At 46.9% G+C, this 23,696-nt stretch overlaps 1 protein-coding gene across 4 annotated transcripts in view; it reads left to right on the forward strand.

Moving 5' to 3' along the window:
• The window catches only part of HYDIN (HYDIN axonemal central pair apparatus protein), a 409,263-nt gene that overhangs the window by 320,661 nt on the left and 64,906 nt on the right, over positions 1 to 23,696 (forward strand). For all 4 annotated transcript variants that reach the window (XM_051847253.3, XM_070062720.2, XM_051847256.3 and 1 more), the window contains 8 exons: positions 3,211 to 3,409; positions 4,845 to 4,944; positions 6,841 to 6,940; positions 9,601 to 9,769; positions 10,264 to 10,502; positions 20,687 to 20,801; positions 21,836 to 22,040; positions 22,657 to 22,892. In XM_051847253.3, coding sequence (XP_051703213.3) covers positions 3,211 to 3,409; positions 4,845 to 4,944; positions 6,841 to 6,940; positions 9,601 to 9,769; positions 10,264 to 10,502; positions 20,687 to 20,801; positions 21,836 to 22,040; positions 22,657 to 22,892 — 1,363 coding nt within the window. The remainder of the gene's footprint in view (positions 1 to 3,210; positions 3,410 to 4,844; positions 4,945 to 6,840; positions 6,941 to 9,600; positions 9,770 to 10,263; positions 10,503 to 20,686; positions 20,802 to 21,835; positions 22,041 to 22,656; positions 22,893 to 23,696) is intronic.

A 23,696-nucleotide genomic window follows, 5' to 3' on the forward strand; every position in this document is an offset into this window, starting at 1 on the left:
TCCTGATACAGTGCACTGAAAAGGATACAACAGCAACTCCCCAGTACTCCTGCCAGAAGTGTAGATCCCAGATCTAGACACAGAGGAACAGCAGACAGACCCAGCTGAAGAAGCCTCCTGAAAACTGGCTGCCATGTAATCTTCAAAATGCCAAGGCTGAGAAAGCACAGAGAACAGCAGAAGAAAGTTTTCAGATTAAAGGAGACTAAAGAGACACGACAATTGAACAAAATGCATGAGCCTGGGTTGAATCCTTGACTGGGAAAAAAACTATTTGGAGAGCTGGCATTGTGGCATAGAGGGTAAAGCCTATGCCTGCAATGCCAGCAACCCACATGGGTGCTGGTTCAAGTCCCAGCTGTTGCACTTCCAATCCAGCTCCCTGATAATTTGCCTGGGAAAGCAATAGAAAATGGTCCAAGTGCTTGGGCCACTGCACCCACATGGGAAACCCAGATGAAGCTCCTGGTTCCTAGCTCAGCCCTGGTAGTTTCAGCCCTCTGGGGAGTGAACCAGCAGATGGAAGATAGCTCGCTCGCTCGCTCACTCTTGCTTTCTCTCTGTATTTCTGCCTTTCAAATAAATCTTGAAAAAAAAAAAAAAAGGTTGGAACAATGTTGAAATGTGAATATGGATTAGATAATAGTATCATATCAGAGTTAAATTCCCTGCATTTGGCCGGCGCCACAGCTCACTTGGCTAATCTTCCGCCTGCGGCGCCAGCACCCCAGATTCTAGTCCCGGTTGGGGTGCCAGATTCTGTCCCAGTTGCTCCTCTTCCAGTCCAGCTCTCTGCTGTGGCCCAGGATGGCAGTGGAGGATGGCCCAAGTGCTTGGGCCTTGCACCCGCATGGGAGACCAGGAGGAAGCACCTGGCCCCTGGCTTTGGATTGGTGCAGCGCGTCGGCCATAGCGACCATTTAGGGGGTGAACCAATGGAAAAGGAAGACCTTTCTCTGTCTTTCTCTCTCTCACTAACTCTGCCTGTCAAAAAAAAAATTCCCTACATTTATTTTTTTTTTAATTTTTATTTTTGACAGGCAGAGTGGACAGTGAGAGAGAGAGACAGAGAGAAAGGTCTTCCTTTGCCGTTGGTTCACCCTCCAATGGCCGCCGCGGCCGGCGTGCTGCGGCCGGCGCACCGCGCTGATCCGATGGCAGGAGCCAGGAGCCAGGTGCTTTTCCTGGTCTCCCATGGGGTGCAGGGCCCAAGCACCTGAGCCATCCTCCACTGCACTCCCTGGCCACAGCAGAGAGCTGGCCTGGAAGAGGGGCAACCGGGACAGAATCCGGCGCCCCGACCGGGACTAGAACCCGGTGTGCCAGCGCCGCTAGGCAGAGGATTAGCCTAGTGAGCCGCGGCGCCGGCCTTCCCTACATTTAATAAGCACTCTTTTCCTTAGGAAATATGCACTGACATTTTTAAAGGTACGGAAGCAAAATATCTCCAATTGAATTTCAAAAGGTTGAGCCAGAGTCCAGCTCCAGCAGGTCCAGGGGTTCCTGAAAGTGTAAGAGTTGTCGGCATAGGGAGGAATGAGAAACACTCACAGCAAGGCTGAGCATGGCTCCGATGAGAGAGTACCAGACTTTATTTTTATACCCTAAGTTACATCCGCTGTTCATTTTATGCATTCTTTGCTGTTCTCATAAATTCTGCAAATGTCCACTCATTAGTGATCCTTACAGAGGTAATGATTTTTCCTTATGATAACAAAGTCTGTTTCCCATCCGCTTTAAACCATTGACCTTGTATTACATGTAACCCCTCCCTAATCCTGATTTCCATGGCCATGTAACAATTTCTTTGATTTTAAAGGTTTACTTAATATTTGAGATACAATAGAACAGAGACTCAAAGTGATGCTAAATTATATAATAATCGATTACAAAAAACATAGTGGTTATTTTGCAAAGAATCAGAACATCTACTTACAACAATTGATTACAAAGATTGGAACATCTACCTTTTAGTTTAACTCTGCTAGTAACCATTAACACCCTGCTCAAACAAACCCATTCATTATGCATGTCCTTTCCATAACCCTTCACAACTGTTTAATTTTAGTAACTCATTTAAGACGCTCCTTAATTTTGATAATTACTTTATGTTCTTTCCACCAGGCCACACAAACTAAGGTATTTACCACTGTTTGTATTTCTCCCAGCGACTTAAATTGCTAATTCTCATTTACAAGTCATCAGTCTATGATAAGACGTACTCTCAAGTGGATTAAAGCAGGAGACTGAAGACCTTCCCCAAGGTCCCCCTTACCCTGAATCAGGTCTAACTACATACCATATGCCCTACAGTTTGGAGTTCCCTCTAGGCTTTTACTGCAGATAACTGAAGCATCAAAAGGGGTTGGATTACTCTAGGAGGATCTAGTCCATCAAGCAGCTCAACTGTCAGTGGTCGTTTTGAGCAGAGGTTGTCTCTCACAGATTTCCAAGAATATAGTGATCATCAGTGAGATCCCCAGGAAACTCCGGGTTTTTGCATCAGTATCAGTAAATCTAAAACCACTGCAGCTTGTCCTTCTCACGCCCTGCAGAGACAGACCTTCTGTGACCTTGTCAGACAGCCAAAGATGCCTTGGCCTCTTCAGGTTGGGGGGTGGGGGGGGGGTGCTGTGGATGGGGGAAGGGAATGTACAAAGCAAAGCAGGCAAACATAAGCACTGGCAAATCTGGATAAAGAATAGGGTTCTTCAAGAGGCTTCCATAGCCTTGGCAGCTCATGACAAGAGCCTCAGGTGATTACTGACGTCATAAGTAAGAATGTCAATTGTTAAATCAACAACGGGAGTCACTGTGCACTTATTCCCCATCTAGGATTTCTGTCCTTAATGTGTTGTACTATGTGAATTAACAGTAAAACTAGTATTCAAACAGGTGGTTATGGGGGGAAAAAAACCACTATAATCCAAAAGTTGTACTTTCGAAATTTATATTTATTAAATAAAAGTTTTCTTAAAAAAAATAGAGTTCTTACAGCTTTGCTCTAAGTTTTTATGTTGCATTGTTCACTTTGGGATAATTTAGGCTAAATTATATGTGAAAAAAATAAGATTCATAAAAATTAGTCCAGCCCCCTTAAACTAAGAGATCTAAAGAAAACAGAAAAGAAGGGTTAATAAGTTTGTGAACACCCACACGTGAAAGAGGAACTGTGATTCTAAAACTGACCGTTTCTTTTGGTCTGTGCAGAAAAGAGTCCAAGGTGGTGCTTCTCCGCAACACCATGCCCCTGCCTGTGGCCTGGCGGATCACCAGCCTGGAGCACCTGGGCGAGGACTTCACCGTGTCCATGACGCAGGGCATCATCCCGCCCAGGGCGGAGTACGGCCTGCACGTGTACTTCCAGCCCTCCAAGCCTGTCAACATCAAGAAGGCCATCCGGCTGGAGGTGAGGCTTCACACAGCCACACGCTCCGTCACATGCATGTGTGCACACTGGGCTCCCGTGCGCGCATGCACACACACACACACACACACAGCCAGGTCTGCTTGTTATGTGCTCCCGTTTGATCCCTGTTTGAAATCCATCAGCCACATCCCAGTGTCAAGGACAGCACTCAGTGTGGAATGAATGAATGATGTGCCTAAACCTAGGTAAGCATTGACTCCTGATTTCACACCCTGAACAGTCACCTGTAAGACTCCCATCTTAGTAAATGTCACCCTCCCTCCAACCCCACTGCTCGCAGTAGACACTTTGGAGTTGCTTTTCCCCGACAGCCACCCCTCCAAGCTTTACTGGTTCTAGGTCCCAGTGTGCCTCCTTCCCATCGACTGCACCTTCTACACTGCCACCACCACCCTGGTCAGGCAGCCTGTGGCAGCTCTCAGCTGGACTTCTGCAGAGGCTTCCCAGCTGCCACCCCTCTTCCTACTCTCCTCAAGAGTCCCTGGTAATCTTTGCCACACCAGCGAGGTCTGGTTACCCTCGTCTGATGCACTTTGCTGGATGCCCACCACAGTCAGAATCAAGCACAGGGTCCTCCCTGGCCTCCAGTCCTGCCTGCCTCAGCCAGGAGCTTCGCCCAGGCCATCTTCCCCTGCTTTCCCAAATGCAATAGCAGGGAGCTGGATAGAAGTGGAGCAGGCAGGTCTCAAACCAGCACCCATATGGGATGCCAGCGTCACAGGCAAAGGCTTAACCTGCTATACCACAATGCCAGCCCCCAATTAATTCTGATTTTAAGAAAAGACCCCATAGGGCTGGTGCTGTGGCATAGTGGTTAAAGCTGCCACCTGCACTGCCAGCATCCAGCTGCTCTACTTCAATCCAGCTCTCTGCTATGGCCTGGGAAAGCAGTAGAAGATGGCCCAAGTCCTTGGGCCCCTGCACCCATGTGGGAGACTCAGAAGAAGCTCCTGGCTCCTGGCTTTAGATCAATGCAGCCTAGGCTGTTAGCCATTTGGGGAGGGAACCAGCAGATCAAAGACCTTTCCCTCTGTCTCTCCCTCTCTCTATCTGTTACTCTGTCTCTCAAGTAAATAAATAAATTTTTTTTAAAAAAGGTTAATGGAAAAATGTAATTAAAAGGTTCATTTTTAAAAGAATATAGTGACAATCATGGAAATAATTGAAACCCAGAGAAAAGGACAAAGCAGGGCTGCTGCTGTTGTCCCCAATCCAACTTTGTCTGCACCAGCATTCCCCAGAGGGAGTTATGGGGGGGCGATCATTCTACCAGTGCTCACTGAAAGTAAACAACCTGTGGTGGACCACGCTGCTAAAACACTCCCTACCGGGTCCCCCTGTGACTCCCACACATGTTCCGTGGGTCAGGCCTCACGGGTCTCTCCCTGGCTGAGGAGCTGTCTCACCCTTCCAGGTTCTAGACGCAGAAAACCTTGTTGGTGTCGTTCAGATTGAAAACATCCTGATCTTCGCCGAATCCTATGACATCGCCTTGGACATCACCTTCCCCCGAGGTTGGTCGAGCCCTTGGAAGAAGGGGGAATGAGAAGTTGTCTCGTTTTGTGCACTTGACTTCTGGTGGGCTGTTAGCACTGGAGAGGGGCTGGTGGGGATGAGGACAGTTGCGATCAATAGCAAGGCAAGCCCCACGTTGGGCTCAGCCAGCATTACCGCAGGTTGTAATTTCTCCAGCTGGAGACAGCAAGAGGGTGGGCATCAACATGCAGCTTGCAGAGCCCTTCCCCGAGAAGTCCCTTGGGAGTAAGCAGCTCGCCTCCTGCCCCGACCAGTTTCCTACCACTGCCCTTAACAGATTGCTAGGAGCTCTCTGCCTTACAACAGCACACTTACGGTCAGGTAGTTCTGCAGATCACAAGTCTAAAATGGGTCTTGCTAGGCTGACATCACAGCAGCAGCAGGACTGTGTGCCTCTCTGGAAACTGAGGGGAGACCCCACTGCTTTCCCTTCCCAGCTCCTCATGGCCTCCCACACTGCTTTGCTTCATCCACCTTCAGAGTCAGCAATGTGAGGCCACATCCTTCTTACACTGCCATCTCTCTGGGTCACCCACTTCTGCCTCCTCTTCTGCTTCCGAGGCTCCTTGCAGTAATTATGTCAGGCACACCTGGATGGCCTGAGTTGTTCTCTCTGTTTTAAGCACAGTTGAGTAGCAACCTTAATTCCATCTGCTACCCTAATTGTCCTTGCCTTGTAAGGTGGTTCACTCACACGTTCCAGGGCTTGGTCTGGCTGTCTGGCTGGGGGTGGGTTGTCTGTCTGCACTTACCCTGGTACCTGGGTTACACGTCTCCCTTGAGTACTCTGTTTTCCGTTATCCCTCCTCTGCCTGATTGGTTTCCTTCTCAACACGATTCACAAAATGTTAGAGCTATGTACTAGCTTAAATGTCATTTGTCTGATGTGCATAGATCTTCATCACATAATTATTTGTTAAGAATGAGATGCTGGAGGTAACCTAAATGTCTCCGCAGAATGGAATTATATTACTGTGGATTGTTGTCAGTTATGGAATAGCCATATCAAGGACTATTATACAGTCCCTAAGATCACAATTATAAGGAGTTTTTAATTACTTGGGGAGTAATATCTCAATTCTGTAAATTGCACACTTTATACAATATTTTTTAAAATACTGGAAGTTTTGGGGTGTGCATTTGCTCTAGCGGTTAAGACGCCCATGTGTTCATTCCCCAGCACTGGCTCCTGGCTCCAGCCTCCTGCTAGTGCAGACCCTGAGAGGCAGTGGTGATGCCTGAGTGACTGGGTCCATGCCGCCTACCTGAAAGACCTAGACTGAGTCCCTGTCCGCTGGACTGAGCGTGGCCCAGCCCTGGCTATTTTGTGGAGCCAACCAGCCAGTGGGAGAGTCTCTCCCTCTCCTTCTCCCTCTCCTCCTCCCCCTCCCTCTCCCTCCCTTCCCCCTTCCCTTCCCCTTCCCTTCCCCCTTCCCTTCCTCCTCCCCCCTCCCTTCCTCCTCCCCCTCTCCCTTCCACCTTCCCTTCCTCCTCCCCCTCTCCCTATCCCTCTCTCCCCCTCTCCCCATCTCCCCCTCTCCTCCTCTCCCTCTCCCTCTCCATCTCTCCCTGTCAGAGAAATAAATAATATAAAACCTTGAAAGTTTTAGCTGGCAGTCGACATGAAAGGATGATAATCCTAGGATGGGATCCAGAGTGAGGCTGCACAGCCCCCAGCTGAGCTGGGTACAAAAGCAGCGTCTATTGATTGTCAAGACCCAATTGCAAGAGGCTTTTCTAGCCACAGTACTTCCCAAAATAAATTCTCTTGAAGAGTCACCATGGGTTTTCCATGTGAACCTCAGCGGAACACTCCCCTGCTGCTCATTCCTGTCCCCGCTCACCCCACCTCATCCTGGCTCTGGCCTCTGCAGGAGCTGAAGGAGGACTGGACTTTGGCATAGTCAAGGTCATGGAGGAGGTGAAGCAGCCTCTACAACTGAAGAACCGTGGGAAATACGAGATCATGTTCAGGTAATGCAAATCCCGCCATTGTGCACGTGGCCATCCGCAGCCACTCACGTGAGAAGGGTCTTGACTGGGAATTTGTTTAAATCGATCAGGGAAGTCAATCAGAACCATCCCTGCTTGCTTTTTTTTTTTTTTTTTTTTTTTGCCTCCTTTAGTTTCAAAGGAATGAAACCCCACGTGCTCAGAGAGTAGAGATTATCACCCTGCTCTCAACACCCACAGCCTGTCAGCGACCTTTGAGGTCTGGGGATGGAGGGGAAGACTGGAGGGAAGAGGCTGGGAAGGGACCTACAGGAGTGGAGGGAGAGACTGTAGGGAAGAGGATGGAAGGGGACCCTACAGGGATAGTGGGGGAGACTGGAGGGAAGAGGCTGGGAGGGGACCTACAGGAGTGGAGGGAGAGACTGCAGGGAAGAGGCTGGGAGGGGATCTACAGGAGTGGAGGGGGAGACTGGAGGGAAGAGGCTGGGAGGGGACCTACAGGAGTGGAGGGGGAGACTGGAGGGAAGAGGCTGGGAGGGGACCTACAGGAGTGGAGGGAGAGACTGGAGGGAAGAGGCTGGAAGGGGATCTACAGGAGTGGAGGGGGAGACTGGAGAGAAGAGGATGGAAGGGGACCCTACAGGAGTGGAGGGAGAGACTGGAGGGAAGAGGCTGGAAGGGGATCTACAGGAGTGGAGGGGGAGACTGGAGAGAAGAGGATGGAAGGGGACCCTACAGGAGTGGAGGGAGAGACTGGAGGGAAGAGGCTGGAAGGGGATCTACAGGAGTGGAGGGGGAGACTGGAGGGAAGAAGCTGGGAGGGCACCCTACAGGGGTAGAGGGGGAGACTGAAGGGAAGAGGCTGGGAGGAGACTCTACAAGGGTGGAGGGAGACTGGAGGGAAGAGGCTGGGAGGGGACCTACAGGAGTAGAGGGAGAGACTGGAGGGAAGAAGCTGGGAGGGCACCCTACAGGGGTAGAGGGAGACTGGAGGTGAGGGGCCTGGCATCTCTGTTCTACAAGTTGCCTTTCTACCTAAGATTTCATGGGAAAAAGGGTTCTCTGATTTTTAAAAAAAAATTTATTTATATTTATTTGTTTGTTTATAATTTTAAGAACCACAGTAGTGTAGATTCCAAATATCAGTTTTGTAGATTACATATAGTTCCACCTTGTGTTCATCCCTTGGAATTAAAAATGAAAAACCAGGGGAGCATGCGTGTAGCCTAACAGTTAGGATGTCCATCTGCACCATTGAAGTGCCTGGATCTGGCTCCTGACTCCAGCTTCCTGCTAATGACCCTGGGCAGCTGTGGCACTGGCTCAAGTGTTAGGGTTCCCTCTTGCCCTAGCCCAGCCCTAGCCATTGAAGGCATTCGGGAAGTGAACCACTGGATGGCAGCACTCTCACTCTCTCTGCCTCTCAAACAAGTAAATATAAACATAAATGAAACTAAGCTAAATAAGGGAGCTCCCTCTGAAAGGAGAGTGTAGTGCAGAGTGGTGGGGGCGGGGGAGCTGTTGCTCAGGCAATGTCACACAGCCCTCCTGACAGTGCCAGCACTCAGCCAGCTGATTTCTGTGAAAGGACGTCCGTCTCCTAGGAGAATTGCGGTGCACAAAAAGGGACTTCCCCCTTTCAGACTGGAAAGAAATTCAGAGACTTCATGACACTTTCATTTTAGCTGGAAGAAATTACAGCTAAGTGAGGTCAGGTTCAGCACTCCCATTGGTTAGAAGTGACGAAACTGTAAATTGAAATAATGAATGCAAGTGACAGGCAAATATACCCCGGGAAAATCCAGTGTCCCTTTGGGAATTAATGCTAAATGCCGTCTTCCACACTTGGGAATCTGGGTTTAGTTTATGACAAGGGCTTTAGCCCTGCTCTTTTTGGTTGCCTGGGGCGGGGTCACCCTGGGGTTGGAGAAGCTGATGGGGGTGGGTGGTAGTTGAAAGAATGTTCAGGGAAGTGAGGGAGCACAGGCACCCCACATGCAGCAGTCAAACTCTCTCTCTCTCCTTCTTGTTGGAAAAAAGGAACATGGTGTAGTCCATGCTCCAGGGAAAAGGGAGGCACTGGAGCAGAGCTTGAGCCCAGCCGGCAGACACGGGGGCGACATTTGCCCTCCTGACTCCAGGGGTGCAGGATTTCCTTGCATCTGGCCCAGTCCTCCTGCCATTCCCATGAGTTAGCTTCACGCTGAGGGTCCCACCTCACCCCCAGAAAGCCCTAGACCGTCCTTTGCCTTGGTCATTTGTCTTCTGCCGCCCACCCACTGTCTCTCCTTAGACCCCCTGGCTTCCCTGCCGCTGTTCCCTGCGTGTGCTGCCTTCAGTCAGAGAGAGAGGAAGAGAGAGACGGTGGGGGTGGGGGGATGGCGAGATGGAAGGGAGGGAGAAGTTAGTTGGTGCTGCCCAGTATCACGTGTCCCTGTTGGAGAGAGCTTTTCGGCAAGGGCACCTCCTTACTGTGGGATCAAGGGCGGCCATCTTTGCTTTGAGCATCGGTGGGCAGATCCTGGCTAAGGAGGGAAAGTCACAGCACACAAATGCGGTGGACGCCGCTGAGCACATCAGTTGACCAGGGCGGGAGACGTGGCAGGCATCCAATGTAGTCTCCCCACTAGCATCCTGGGCTCCCTGGACAGGGAATTCAGGCGTTTGTTGTTGCCTTTCAGCTTTTCCGTGGACTCCTCGGGGATTTCAGTGACCAACTTAAATTCCATGATCTCTGTCCAACCCAAAAAGGGCTCGCTGACCATAACAGAAAAGCCCACAAATGTGCAGGTGTTCTTTTGTGCGAAAAAGGAAGTAAAGATCGAGCACCAGCCTGTTCTGCGCTGTCAGGTGAGAGGCCTCTGGGAGGAGCTACCTCAGGCAGGACAGGGGCTTCCTGGAGAGAAGAAGGGACATGGTCTAGTCCATGCTGCAGGGGGCAGAGTGAGGCAGACAGGGTACTCCAGGGTTTGGTCCCAACCAGCAGGTGCAGGTGGATGGGTCAGGTGCCGGTGTTCCGTGACCTCAGAAATAGAGCAGGAGAGAAAATATGCCCCCAGGTCTTGAGGGAGCATCAGAGACCAGGAACTGAATTCTGTCATCACGTGCAAGAGCTGTCGGGGAATTGAAAACAGGAGGCAAAGCTGGCCGTGTTGACCCTTGGCTAACGCACAGTGTGCTCTGTGTTGGCGTTTGCTGATACTGCTGTGGGCGCACCAGTATGAAGAGAGTAGAACCAAGAACCTGGCTGCCTCTCGAGGATGGGAATGGGGCACGAAATGGACAATCATGGGAATTTCATGGCCCTTCCGGTAGCTGACAACTTCCCAACCTTCTTCTCCTAGATTGTGGAGCCCAATATTGCAGATGGAGGTGAGATCATCGCCAACATCCCAATTAAGTTTTCCGTGAATGCAGTGTACTCCAAGTACAACATCAGCCCCTCGTCCATCATCAACTTTGGGGCCTTGATCTGTGGCACACGTAAAAGCACCACGTTCACCATAGAAAACCAAGGCATCATTGACTTCAAGTACGCCCTGTACAGGCTGACAGGGGAGAACCCCACTCATCAGAAGAAAGCGTAAGGCAAAGATTTACTTAACTCATGCCACTCCCTGGTGAATCAGTGCTTTATATTTTACTTAGAGCTTTCATACTTTTATCTAAGTTCACTGGATTCTCTTTTGTGAGGATAAAACTAAGAGTTTTTTTTTTTTAAGTTTTTTTATTGACTTTAAAGGCAGAGCAACACAGAGGGTAAGAGAGAAGTCATGCATCCATTTTTCTCGCCCCAAATGCCTGCAACAGCTGGGGCTGGTACAAACTGAAGCCAGAAGCTGGAAACCCCATCTGGATCTCCCACATGAGTTGCAGGGACCAAAGCACTTGAGCCATCCTTGCTGCCTCCCAAGGTGTCCATTAGCAGGAAGCTGGATTGGAAGCAGAGGCAGGACTCAATCTCAGGCACTCAGACATGGAATGTGGGTATCCCAGGCAGCACCTCAACTGTGCTGTGCCACAATGCCCCACCTTAAACTAGGGTTTAGAAATGGCTCACTCAGAGGTGGGCATTTGGCCTAGTAATTAATAAGACATCATTTTATACATCACACCCCCTATCAGGGTGTGTGGGTTACAGGGCCATGCTCCAGCATCCAGCCTCCTGGGAGGCAGCAGGTGATGGCTCAAGTACGTGGGTCCCTGCCTCCACTGTGGGAGACCTAGATTGAGTTCCTGGATCCTGGATTCAGCTTGGCCCAGCCCAGACTATTGCAGGCATTTGCAGAATGAACCAGCGGAGGGGAGATCTCTCTCTCTCTCTCTCTCTCTCTCTCTCTCTCTCTGTTTCTCTGCTTCATAACATATAAAAATAAATGAATTCTTATTTAATTTTTAAAATTTTTATGGAAATGCATATCCTGAAAAAACATGGATGGATTTCATTTTTTTAAGATTTATTTATTTGAAAGAGTTACACAGAGAGAGAAGGAGAGGCAGAGAAAAGAGAGAGAGAGGTCTTCCATCCACTGGTTCACTCCTCAGTTGGCTGCAACAGCTGAAGCTGTGCCAATCTGAAGCCAGGAGCCAGGAACTTCTTCCAGGTCTCTCACGCAGGTACAGGGGCCCAAGGACATGGGCCATCTTCTACTGATTTCCCAGGCCATAGCAGAGAGCTGGCTTGGAAGTGGAGCAGCCGGGACTCGAATTGTGCCCATATGGGATGCCAGCACTGAAGGTGGCAGCTTTACCCACTATGCCACAGTGCCAGCCCCAGATTTCATTTTTTGATATCCAAAATAAACTTATCTTTTAATTCTATTTTTCTACAAATTGTCGTTCTAACATCAAAACTCTGTGTTCTTCAAAAGGTGGCTGTCAGTCAGTCCATCAAAAATAATTTACTTTTTCAGTGCTTTGGATTTCCATTGGATTGTCAGATTACTTTTAGGCAAATCAGGGCTGGTTTTACAAATTCCTGAAGTATTTTTGACTTTCCAATGAATTGTTTAAATCGGATGTGCATTTTTACAGTGCTCATAATTGTTTTTATTTTTTTTTTGGTTATCATTTTCTATTTGGGGATATTTTGAACCTATTAAGAATTTGGGGAGAGCAGCAAGATGGCAGAATAGGAAGGGAGCACACTGATAGTCTGGGAAGAGACAGTTTAATAAAAGTGGAGATACTGCAGGTTCAAGGAAGAGTAGGGAAGAAACAGCAGAGGAAACTCTTCCGGAACTAGTGATTCACAGTGGACCTGCGTGGAGAGCATGGGAGCCCACAGTTCGGGACACCAGCAGCAGAATCAACACACCAGCACTGGAACGCGAGGTGAGCCGAACCTCAATAGCCTGAGACACCGGTGGGCAAGCGGAAAGAGGAGACTAGAGGGAATGAGGCTTGAAACCCTGTGGGGAAAAGTTCACTAGGCTAACTAGAGGAGAGAGGGAAAAAAAAAAAGTGACCGATAGGGACAAGAGTTTCTCTCTCTCTGCTCACCTCTCAAAGGCAAGCAAGACAAAGAGCAGGTGCCATCTTGGACATACGTCATAAGCAGGGCGACCTCAGGTCTGCACCGGCCCTCAGCCTAGCGGAAAAACCTGACTCTGGCGGGGGTGAAATAACAGGAGATTAGGACCTAGTGAATGTGTGGTGCTAATGAACTGAGACTGTGAAAACAGAGATGCTGGGGGAGAGAACTCACAGAATTCACGTGAGTACTCTCCAGAGATGCTACAATTCGGTAACCTTGGCAACCCAGTGGAAGACTGCAGGAGAATTTGAGCCCACACTGAGGGCAGAACAGATTCCCTGTGTGGTCCTTGGGAAAGAGCTTCTGATCTCTGGCTCCTGTGGGTATATCATTCACCTGCTAACTACCTCCAATTCCGCTCAGCTGTGCAGTATTACTTCCCTTTTTGAATCAAAAAAAAAAGAGAGAGAGAGATGTACCATGCCTAACCTGGGAGTGTCACCTTTGGCACACCCTTAACCCTGAGAAACCAAACAGAGCTCTCAGGCCACACCCATCTCAAGCCTCTAAGGGTCCATCAAAAGCAGACAGTCCACTTAATACAGTCATAGTATAACAAGAAAAAACACCACAGTTAGGGAAGAAGAATCCAAAGATATCTCCACAATGCCAAGCAACAAATGCAAAAACCGAGGAAACAAGAACAAGGAAGACATTATGACACCCCCAAATGAACAAGACACCCCAAGTCAAGATTATGAAATTGATGAGATGGAAGAAATGCGAGATATGGATTTCAAAAAATTTATGATAATAACAATTAGAAGTTTTCAAAAACAAATGCTTGGGGTACGGAATTCCTTACTGGACAGGATAGAAAATCTCCTTCCAGAAAATGAAATCTTAAGGAGGAATCAAAATGAAACGCATAAACTAGTAGAACAGGAAAGTGTGATAGTGAAGATAAATCAAAATGAAATGAAGAACTCAATAGATCAAATGACAAACACATTAGAGAGCCTTAAAAACAGAGTCAGTGAAACAGAAGAGAGCATATTGGACTTAGAAGACAGAGCACAGGAAAGTATACAGTCAAACCAAAGAAAAGAAGAGGAAATTAGAAATCTAAAAAATATTGTTGGGAATCTACAGGATACTATTAAAAAACCCAACATTCGGGTTCTAGGAGTTCCTGAAGGCATGGACAGAGAGAAAGGATTAGAAGGCCTTTTTAGTGAGATACTTGCCGAGAACTTCCTGGGTTTGGAGAAGGACAGAGACATCCTAGTACAGGAAGCTCATAGAACCCCTAGTAAACAGGACCAAAAGAAATCCTCACCACGACACGTTATGTTTCACCACAGTGAAACATAAAGAAAAGATCGTAAAATGTGCAAGAGAGAAACGTCAGATTACTCTCAGAGGATCTCCAATTAGACTCACAGCAAACTTCTCATCGGAAACCCTACAAGCTAGAAGGGAATGGCGAGACATAGCCCAGGTACTAAGAGAGAAAAACTGCCAGCCCAGAATATTATATCCTGCAAAGCTCTCATTTGTGAATGAAAGTGAAGTAAGGACCTTTCATAGCAAACAGAAATTGAAAGAATTTGTCGCCACTCATCCAGTCCTGCAAAAGATGCTTAAAGATGTGTTACACACAGAAACACAGAAACATGGTCATCAATATGAAAGAAGGTAAAGGAAGGAAACCTCACAGCAAAAGATAACAGGGAATTCAAAGCATATATTAGAAAATATCTTAGGCAAATGGCAGGGCAAAGTTACCACTTATCAATAGTCACAAAGAACGTTAATGGCCTGAGCTGTCCAGTTAAAAGACACCAATTGGCTGATTGGCTTAAGGAACAAAACCCATCTATTTGCTGCTTACAAGAAACACATCTTTCCAACAAAGATGCATACAGACTGAAAGTGAAAGGCTGGAAAAAGATATACCATGCCAACAGAAATGAAAAAAGAGCAGGCGTAGCCATCTTAATATCGGACAACATAAACTTTAACACAAAAACTGTTAAGAGAGACAAAGAAGGGCACTATATAATGATTAAGGGATCAATTCAACAGGAAGATATAATGATTATCAATGTATATGCACCTAACTACAGGGCACTGGTTTATTTAAAAGATTTGTTAAGGGAATTAAAGGGAGACTTAGACCCCAATACAATAGTACTGGGGGACTTCAATACTCCACTCTCAGAAATAGACAGATCAACAGGACAGAAGATCAACAAGGAGACAGTAGATTTAAACGACGCTGTAGCCCAAATGGATCTAACAGATATCTACAGAACTTTTCATCCTACACATAAAGTATTTACATTCTTCTCAGCAGTACATGGAACCTTCTCTAGGATTGACCACATACTAGGCCATAAAGCAAGTCTCAGCAAATTCAAAAGAATTAGAATCATACAATGCAGCATCTCAGACCATAAAGGAATGAAGTTGGAAATTAGCAACTCAGGAATCCCTAGAGCATACGCAAACACATGGAGATTGAACAATATGCTCCTGAATGAACAATGGGTCATAGAAGAAATTAAAAGAGAAATCATAATTTTTTGGAAGTAAATGAGGATAACAGCACAACATACCAAAACTTATGGGATGCAGCAAAAGCAGTGTCAAGAGGAAGGTTTATATCAATAGGTGCCTACATCAAGAAATTGGAATGGCACCAAATAGATGAGCTTTCAATTCATCTCAAGGATCTAGAAAATCTGCAGCAAACTAGACCCAAATCTAGTAGGAGAAGAGAAATACTTAAAATCAGAGAAGAAATCAACAGGATTGAATCCAAAAAAAATTACAAAAAAATCAGCCAAACGAGGAGCTGATTTTTTGAAAAAATAAACAAAATTGACACAATGTTGGTCCAACTAACCAAAAAAAGAAAAGACCCAAATCAATAAAATTAGAGATGAAAAAGGAAACGTAACAACAGACACTACAGAAATAAAAAGAATCATCAGAAATTACTACAAGGACTTGTATGCCAGCAAACAGGGAAATCTATCAGAAATGGATAGATTCCTGGACACATGCAACCTACCTAAATTGAATCAGGAAGACATAGAAAACCTAAACAGACCCATAACTGAGACAGAAATTGAAACAGTAATAAAGGCCCTCCCAACAAAGAAAAGCCCAGAATCAGATGGATTCACTGCTGAATTCTACCAGACATTTAAAGAAGAACTAACTCCAATTCTTCTCAAACTATTCAGAACAATCGAAAAAGAAGGAATCCTCCCAAATTCTTTCTATGAAGCCAGCATCACCTTAATTCCTAAGCCAGGAAAAGATGCAGCATTGAAAGAGAATTACAGACCAATATCCCTGATGAACATAGATGCAAAAATCCTCAAAAAAAAAATCTGGCCAATAGAAAGCAACAACACATCAGAAAGATCATCCACCCAGACCAAGTGGGATTTATCCCTGGTATGCAGAGATGGTTCAATGTGCAAAAAACAATCAATGTGATACACCACATTAACAGACTGCAGAAGAAAAGCCATATGATTATCTCAATAGACACAGAGAAAGCATTTGATAAAATACAACACCCTTTCATGATGAAAACTCTAAGAAAACTGGGTATGGAAGGAACATTCCTCAACACAATCAAAGCAATTTATGAAAAACTCACAGCCAACATCCTATTGAATGGGGAAAAGTTGGAAGCATTAACACTGAGATCTGGTACCAGACAGGGATGTCCACTCTCACCACTGCTATTCAATATAGTTCTGGAAGTTTTAGCCAGAGCTATTAGGCAAGAAAAAGAAATTAAAGGGATACAAATTGGGAAGGCAGAACTCAAACTATCCCTCTTTGCAGATGATATGATTCTTTATTTAGGGAATCCAAAGAACTCCACTAAGAGACTATTGGAACTCATAGAAGAGTTTGGCAAAGTAGCAGGGTATAAAATCATTGCACAAAAATCAACAGCCTTTGTATACACAGGCAATGCCATGGCTGAGGAAGAACTTCTAAGATCAATCCCATTCACAATAGCTACAAAAACAATCAAATACTTTGGAATAAACTTAACCAAGGATGTTAAAGATCTCTATGATGAAAATTACAAAACCTTAAAGAAAGAAATAGAAGAGGATACCAAAAAATGGAAAAATCTTCCATGCTCATGGATTGGAAGAATCAATATAATCAAAATGTCCATTCTCCCAAAAGCAATTTACAGATTCAATGCAATACTAATCAAAATACCGAAGACATTCTTATCATATCTGGAAAAAATGATGCTGAAATTCATATGGAGACACAGGAGACCTCGAATAGCTAAAGCAATCTTGTACAACAAAAACAAAGCTGGAGGCATCACAATACCAGATTTGAGGACATACTACAGAGCAGTTATTATCAAAACAGCATGGTACTGGTACAGAAACAGATGGATAGACCAATGGAACAGAATAGAAACACCAGAAATCAATCCAAACATCTACAGCCAACTTATATTTGATCAAGGATCTAAAACCAATTCCTGGAGTAAGGACAGTCTATTCAATAAATGGTGCTGGGAAAACTGGATTTCCACGTGCAGAATCATGAAGCAAGACCCCTACCTTTCACCTTACACAAAAATTCACTCAACATGGATTGAAGACTTAAATCTACTACCTGACACCATCAAATTATTAGAGAGCATTGGATAAACCCTGCAAGATATAGGTACCAGCAAAGACTTCCTAGAAAAGACCCTGGAGGCGCAAGCAGTCAAAGCCAAAATTAACTATTGGGATTGTATCAAATTGAGAAGTTTCTGTTCTGCAAAAGAAACAGGAGAGTGAAGAGGCAACCGACTGAATGGGAAAAAATATTTGCAAACTACGCAACAGATAAAGGGTTGATAACCAGAATCTACAAAGAAATCAAGAAACTCCATAATATCAAAACAAACAACCCACTTAAGAGGGTCCAAGGATCTCAGTAGACATTTTTCAAAAGAGGAAATCCAAATGGGCAACAAGACACATGAAAAAATGTTCAAGATCACTAGCCATCAGGGAAATGCAAATCAAAACCACAATGAGGTTTCACCTCACCCCCGTTAGAATGGCTCACATTCATAAATCTACCAACAATAGATGCTGACGAGGATGTGGGGAAAAAGGGACACTAACCCACTGTTGGTGGGAATGCAGACTGGTCAAGCCACTATGGAAGTCAGTCTGGAGATTCCTCAGAAACCTGAATATAACCCTACCATACAACCCAGCCATCCCACTCCTTGGAATTTACCCAAAGGAAATTAAATTGGCAAACAAAAAAGCTGTCTGCACCTTAATGTTTATTGCAGCTCAATTCACAATAGCTAAGACCTGGAACAACCCAAATGCCAATCAACAGTAGACTGGATAAAGAAATTATGGGACATGTACTCTATAGAATACTATACAGCAGTCAAAAACAATGAAATCCGGTCATTTGCAACAAGATGGAGGAATCTGGAAAACATTATGCTGAGTGAATTAAGCCAGTCCCAAAGGGACAAATATCATATGTTCTCCCTGATCAGCGGCAACTAACTGAGCAACAAAGGGGAAACCTATTGAAGTGAAATGGACACTATGAGAAACAGTGACTTGATCAGCTCTTGTCCTGACTGTTGATGTACAATGTAATACTTTATCAATTTTAGTTTTGTTTTGTTTTGTTCTAGTACTATTGGTTGAACTCTGTAATTAACACACAATTATTCTTAGGTGTTTAAATTTTAACTGAAAAGTGATCCCTGTTAAATATAAGAGTGGGAATAAGAGAGGGAGGAGATGTACAATCTGGGACATGCTCAATCGGACTTGCCCCAAATGGTGGAGTTAGAAAAATGCCGGGGGATTCCAATACAATCCCATCAAGGTGGCATGTACCAATGCCATCTCACTAGTCCAAGTGATCAATTTCAGTTCACAATTGATCACACTGATAGGTCTAAGAGTCAAAGGGATCACACAAACAAGACTAGTGTCTGCTAATACTAACTGATAGAATCAAAAAGGGAGAGAACGATCCATTATGGGAAGCGGGATACACAGCAGACTCATAGAATGGCAGATTTCCTGAATAGCACTCTGGCCTCAGAATCAGCCCTTAAGGCATTCGGATATGGCTGAAGAGCCCATAAGAGTATTTTAGGCATGGAAAGCCAAGACACTCTGGAAAAAAAAAAAAGACCTAAATGAAAGATCTCTGTGAATGAGATCCCAGTGGAAAAAACGGGGCCATCAAAGAAGGAGGTACCTTTCTCTGAAGGGAGGAGAGAACTTCCACTTTGACTATGACCCTGTCGGAGTAAAATCAAAGTCAGAGAACTCAAAAGGCTTCCATAGCCTTGGCAATTCATGACTAGAGCCTAGGTAGATTACTGATGCCATAAACAAGAGTGTCAAATTGTTAAGTCAACAACAGGAGTCACTGTGTACTTACTTCTCATGTGGGATCTGTCCTTAATGTGTTGTCCAATGTGAAGTAATGCTATAACTAGTACTGAAACAGTATTTTACACTTTGTGTTTCTGTGTGGGTGCAAACTGATGAAATCTTAACTTAATATATACTAAATCGATCTTATGTATATAAAGATAATTGAAAAATGAATCTTGATGTGAATGGAATGGGAGAGGGAGCGGGAGATGGGAGGGGTGCGGGTGGGAGGGAAGTTATGGGGGGGGGGGAAGCCATTGTAATCCATAAACTGTACTTTGGAAATTTATATTTACTAAATAAAAAGTAAAATAAAAAAAAATAAAAAGAATTTGGGGGGTCCAGAGCTGTGGTGGAGTGGGTAAAGCTGCCACCTGCAGTGTAGGCATCCCATATGGGCGCTGGTTCAAGTCTCAACTACTCCACTTCCAATCCAGCTCACTGCTATGGTCTGGGAAAGCAGTAGAAGATGGCCCAAGTCCTTGGGCCCCTGCACCTGCATGGGAGACTTGGAAGAAGCTCCTGGCTTCAGAGCAGCACAGCTCCTGCCGTTGCTGCCATCTGAGGAATGAACCAGCAGATGGAAGATTTTCCCTCTCCCTCTCCCTCCTTCCCTTCCTCCCTCCCTTCCTCCCTCCCTGTAACTCCGCCTTTCAAATAAACAAATAAATATTTAAAAAATAAAGAATCTGGGGTGCCAATATTGTGGCATGGAGGAGTAAGATGCCTCCTACAATGCCAGCATTCCATAAGGGCACCTGTTTGAGTCCCAGCTGCTCCACTTCCAATCCAGCTCACTGCTATGGCCTGGGAAAGCAGTAGAAGATGACCCAAGTCTTGGACCCCTACTCCCACATGGGAGACCTGGATGAAGCTTCTGGCTGTGGCTCCAGCCTGGTCCAGCCTTGGCTTTTGTGGCCATTTGGGGAGTGAACTAGCAGATGGAAGATCTCTCTGTTTCTCTTTCTCTTTCTCTTTCTCTTTCTCTTTCTCTCTCTCTCTCTCTCTCTCTCTAACTCTGCCCTTCAAATAAATAAAATAAATCTTAAAAAAAAGATTTTGGGATGAAACTGGCTAAAGTGTGTCTCTTCCAAATTTAGTTTTAATGTAATTTTTTGTAATTTATAATTTGTAATATTTATAATAATTAAAATTTAATTCTGTTTTACTAAATTATTTAAATTTATTTTTCATTTTAGCCTACACAAAAAAAGGATAAACATCATTCTCTCTTGTCATTAAGCAAGTGAATACTAAATATATAAAATTCTCAGAAGTTCCAGATACACCTCATATCTATTTGAATGTTTTAGGAAAAGTAGTCTCTAGGCAAATTAATTATTGGATAAATAGCTTCAAGTGAAGTGAACAAGTCCCGAAACCTGTATTTGAACAACAGCCTATACAAAGCCTTAAAGACATCATGACTACAAATGTGAAGAAAAGGGACGGAATTTAATTTATTTGCCACTTCACTGTTTTAAATGAGAGCAGATAAAAGATTTGATGTCAACAGCTAATTTTCCACACATTGCTTTTCAGCGAGCTCAGATAAGCTCTTAAAAAGTATTCCTTCCCTGCAGTTGTGAGTCATATTTAACAATCATCGTCACCGCATGCTGTCCTTGCGTTCGTGAAATGGGCTTGGTCAGGGATGAACAAGCTGACTGTGCCACTTTATTGCCCTCTTGGGCAAAGGAGGTCCCCACTCCCCATTGCTGGGAGAAGGGGCCCTGCAGGCAGGCGGGCAGGGCACGGCACGTGCAGTGCCACCACCCCGCCCTGACAGTGTTTTCCTGCTTCTTCCATCAGAGCCACTCACATAAGACACGCGAGGACCCGGGAAAGTGAGAGCTTCTACAAGACCGGCACCAAAGCAGCCAAGTTCTCCGACTCAATTCAGAAAGAAGTCAACATCACCAACCAGGTGGGCGCCCTTTCCTTGCTCACAGAAGCCCGGCGAGGCTGCCTTCCAGCTGGCCCTGGCCATCCAGGGCCTCCCCAGGGTAACAGGATTTGACCCTACTGGGGCGGGGTTATTAACGCTTAGGCTGAAGTCTCAGTTTCGTGTTAATTAAGCCAGGAGGTTATGAGCTTTGATTTGGACACTTTCTCTTACTCTAAAACCTTCACCGGGTCCCTCATTAGCTGGACTTTGTCTCAGCCTCTTGTACATATGGTAATCTTGTACGTATGTCTCCAAGAAACCAAAGTCCAGAAAGAAGCCTTTCTGCCCGGTTGGCTGATCCAGAGATCAGCAGTGCCCGGGACACTTCCTGGCACACAGGAGATGCTCAGTAAACACTGCCTGAGCTAGAGCCACAGCAGGGCAGCCTGCAGGTGTGGCTGTGCGGTCACATTTCACGACACCAGGCGCTCCATCCACACAGACGCCCGTGTGAAGGGTGTCCTGTAACGGCATGCAGCGTGCCCACCTGCCTGGCTACCCAGAACAGCCATGCTAAGAGTTTAGGGAAGTTCCTGACAAACTGCAGAGTCCAGAACCGGTGTCTGGGCGTTGTCAGAAGACAGTGTGACTACAGAATATGCCCAGGGGTGGGCATTAGGCACTGTGGTTGGGGTGCCTATGTCCTGTGTCAGAATGCCTGGGTTAGAGTCTGGGTTCCACTCCTGAGTCCAGCCTCCTGTAGATGCACGTTCTGGGACCAAAGTGGGCAAATGCCTGCTTCTGTCTCAAGCCCACCCCGGATCTCGGGTCTTACCCTTCCTCACCCCATCCCATCACTCACGCCCCTGTGTGAGCTCCCCCTTCCGCTGAGACACTCCTTTGTCAGCATCCGCACACCCAGATTAGGGGTTGCAGAGCTCCAGGCCTGCAGGGCGCAGGTGCCGCCTCATGGTCTTCCCTCCCTGTCCCTGTCCGCACCAGCTCACAGCTCAGGTGGGAGGTCTCAGGCTCCGGCACCCACTCTGCTGCTGTCCCTCCCCATTGTCCCGCAGGCCCGCTTCTCCCATGGGATGTTCACCGTGTACCCCGGCTTTGGCTCCATCCCTTCCGGAGGGCAGCAGGTGATCACCGTGGACTGTGTGGCAGACCCCGTGGGGAGATGTGAGGAGTTCATCGTCATCGATATCACCGACCGAGACCCCACGGACCAGCCTGGCGGCATTACTTACACGCTGCTGGCCGAAGCCTGTCTACCAGGTACTTGCCATGCGTACTGGGCAGCACCCAGCAAAAAGCCTTTGTCTGTGACCCCCTCTCCCCACTTGACACTCATTCCTCTGCAGATGTCCGGCAGACATGGCTGCGCTGCCTCCTTTGGGAACGTAGGTCTCCCTCTGATGTCTGCAGCCCCTTGTTTCCTTAGAGACTTAACAAAAAGAGTTCACACCTAGGAGAGGACTCTTCCTGACTCTGGCCCTGGGTTCTCAGATGAACGGAGCTGTCTGAGAACCATGCTGACGTGGGGAGTGGCTCAGACACAGGAACACTGAATCACACTCATGGTCAGGCCACTCCTGTGGGCAGCCTGTGCACACGAGAGTGTTAACCCTCCAGAGGGCAACTGAAGTACAGGGAGAACTCGTGCTTCGGCTCCAGGTCCCCTGAACCAAAGTGGGCCAAATGCCTCCTATGCCCACCCCGCATCTTGGGTCTTACCCTTCCTTACCCCGTCCCATCGCTCACGCCCCTGTGTGAGTTCCCCCTTCCGCTGAGACGCTCCTTTGTCAGCATCCACACACCCACATTAGGGGTTGCAGAGCTCCAGGCCTGCAGGGCGCAGGCCTGCCTCATGGTCTTCCCTCCACTCCCCCAGCCTTTGTGACCGACAACAATGCCTCCATCTTTGAGGAGCACCAGATCTGCACCAGCCCCAACCTGTACCACATCCTGCAGACCATAGAGAGTGGGGGGCTGTTCGTGGAGGACGAGAACAAGTTCATCTTCTGCAACGTCCTGGTGGGCCACCAGGCCAAGGCACGGTTCAAGATCAGCAACATGGGAAAGATCGCCTGTGACGTCAACATTGTGGTGAAGCCCATCTCCAATAAGGTAGGAAGTTCCCAAGAGGCCCGGGGCCAATGCGATGGGCAGATAGCCAGGCAGAGAGCTGCAGGAGTCCTGCTCTGGAGCCTCGTACCTGAGCAGGAGTTAGCCTGGCCCTCGGGCCTTTCACAAAGTTATTTGAGGTAACTGTGCACATCCCCTAGGCCAGGGACCTCATATGTTTGTTGCAGTGTGTGTCTCCCCTGCGCACCTCTGTGATACAGTGGTGCACATGAATGAGCAACTCATCCACCCATTAAATACTCACTGCATGCCTGAAGCATAAAAGGGTTCCCAAAAGCTCCTGGAAAACGCATATTGTGAAAAAGCTCTGCATGGATTTCAAAAACTTGTTGTACCAAAATAGACTTATCTTTTTCAAATCTAGCTAGTTATTTCCTGAGAGGCAGAGAGTGCGCACACTAGCTCCCATCCACTGCTTTAGTCCCCACATGCCTGCAACAGCCACCAGCTGGGCTGGAAGGCAGGAGCCAGGAACCCAACCCTCGTCTCCCAAACGGGTACAGGAATCTGATCACACGAGCCGTCACCGCTGCCTCCCAGGTCTGAATGAGCGGGAAGCTGGAGTCAGGAGCCAGAGCCCAGAATGCAATCTAGGCACTCCAGGTGGGCCCTGGGCGTCTTCACCACTAAGCCAGACACCTGGCCCTGCTTGTCTTTTAACTTCACTTTTCCACCAAGTGTCTGGAATCCCCTTGCAGACAGGCAGCAGCCTCAGGCGGGCCTGCCTCAAGTCCCGCGTCCATCTGGGCAGCGAGATTTGGGAGACATCAGGCTGCAAGGGTAAGG

Source organism: Oryctolagus cuniculus, chromosome 18 (genome assembly GCF_051225735.1).
Source record: "Oryctolagus cuniculus isolate XC-2025 breed Fujian yellow rabbit chromosome 18, ASM5122573v1, whole genome shotgun sequence".
Taxonomy (NCBI): Eukaryota; Metazoa; Chordata; class Mammalia; order Lagomorpha; family Leporidae; genus Oryctolagus; species Oryctolagus cuniculus.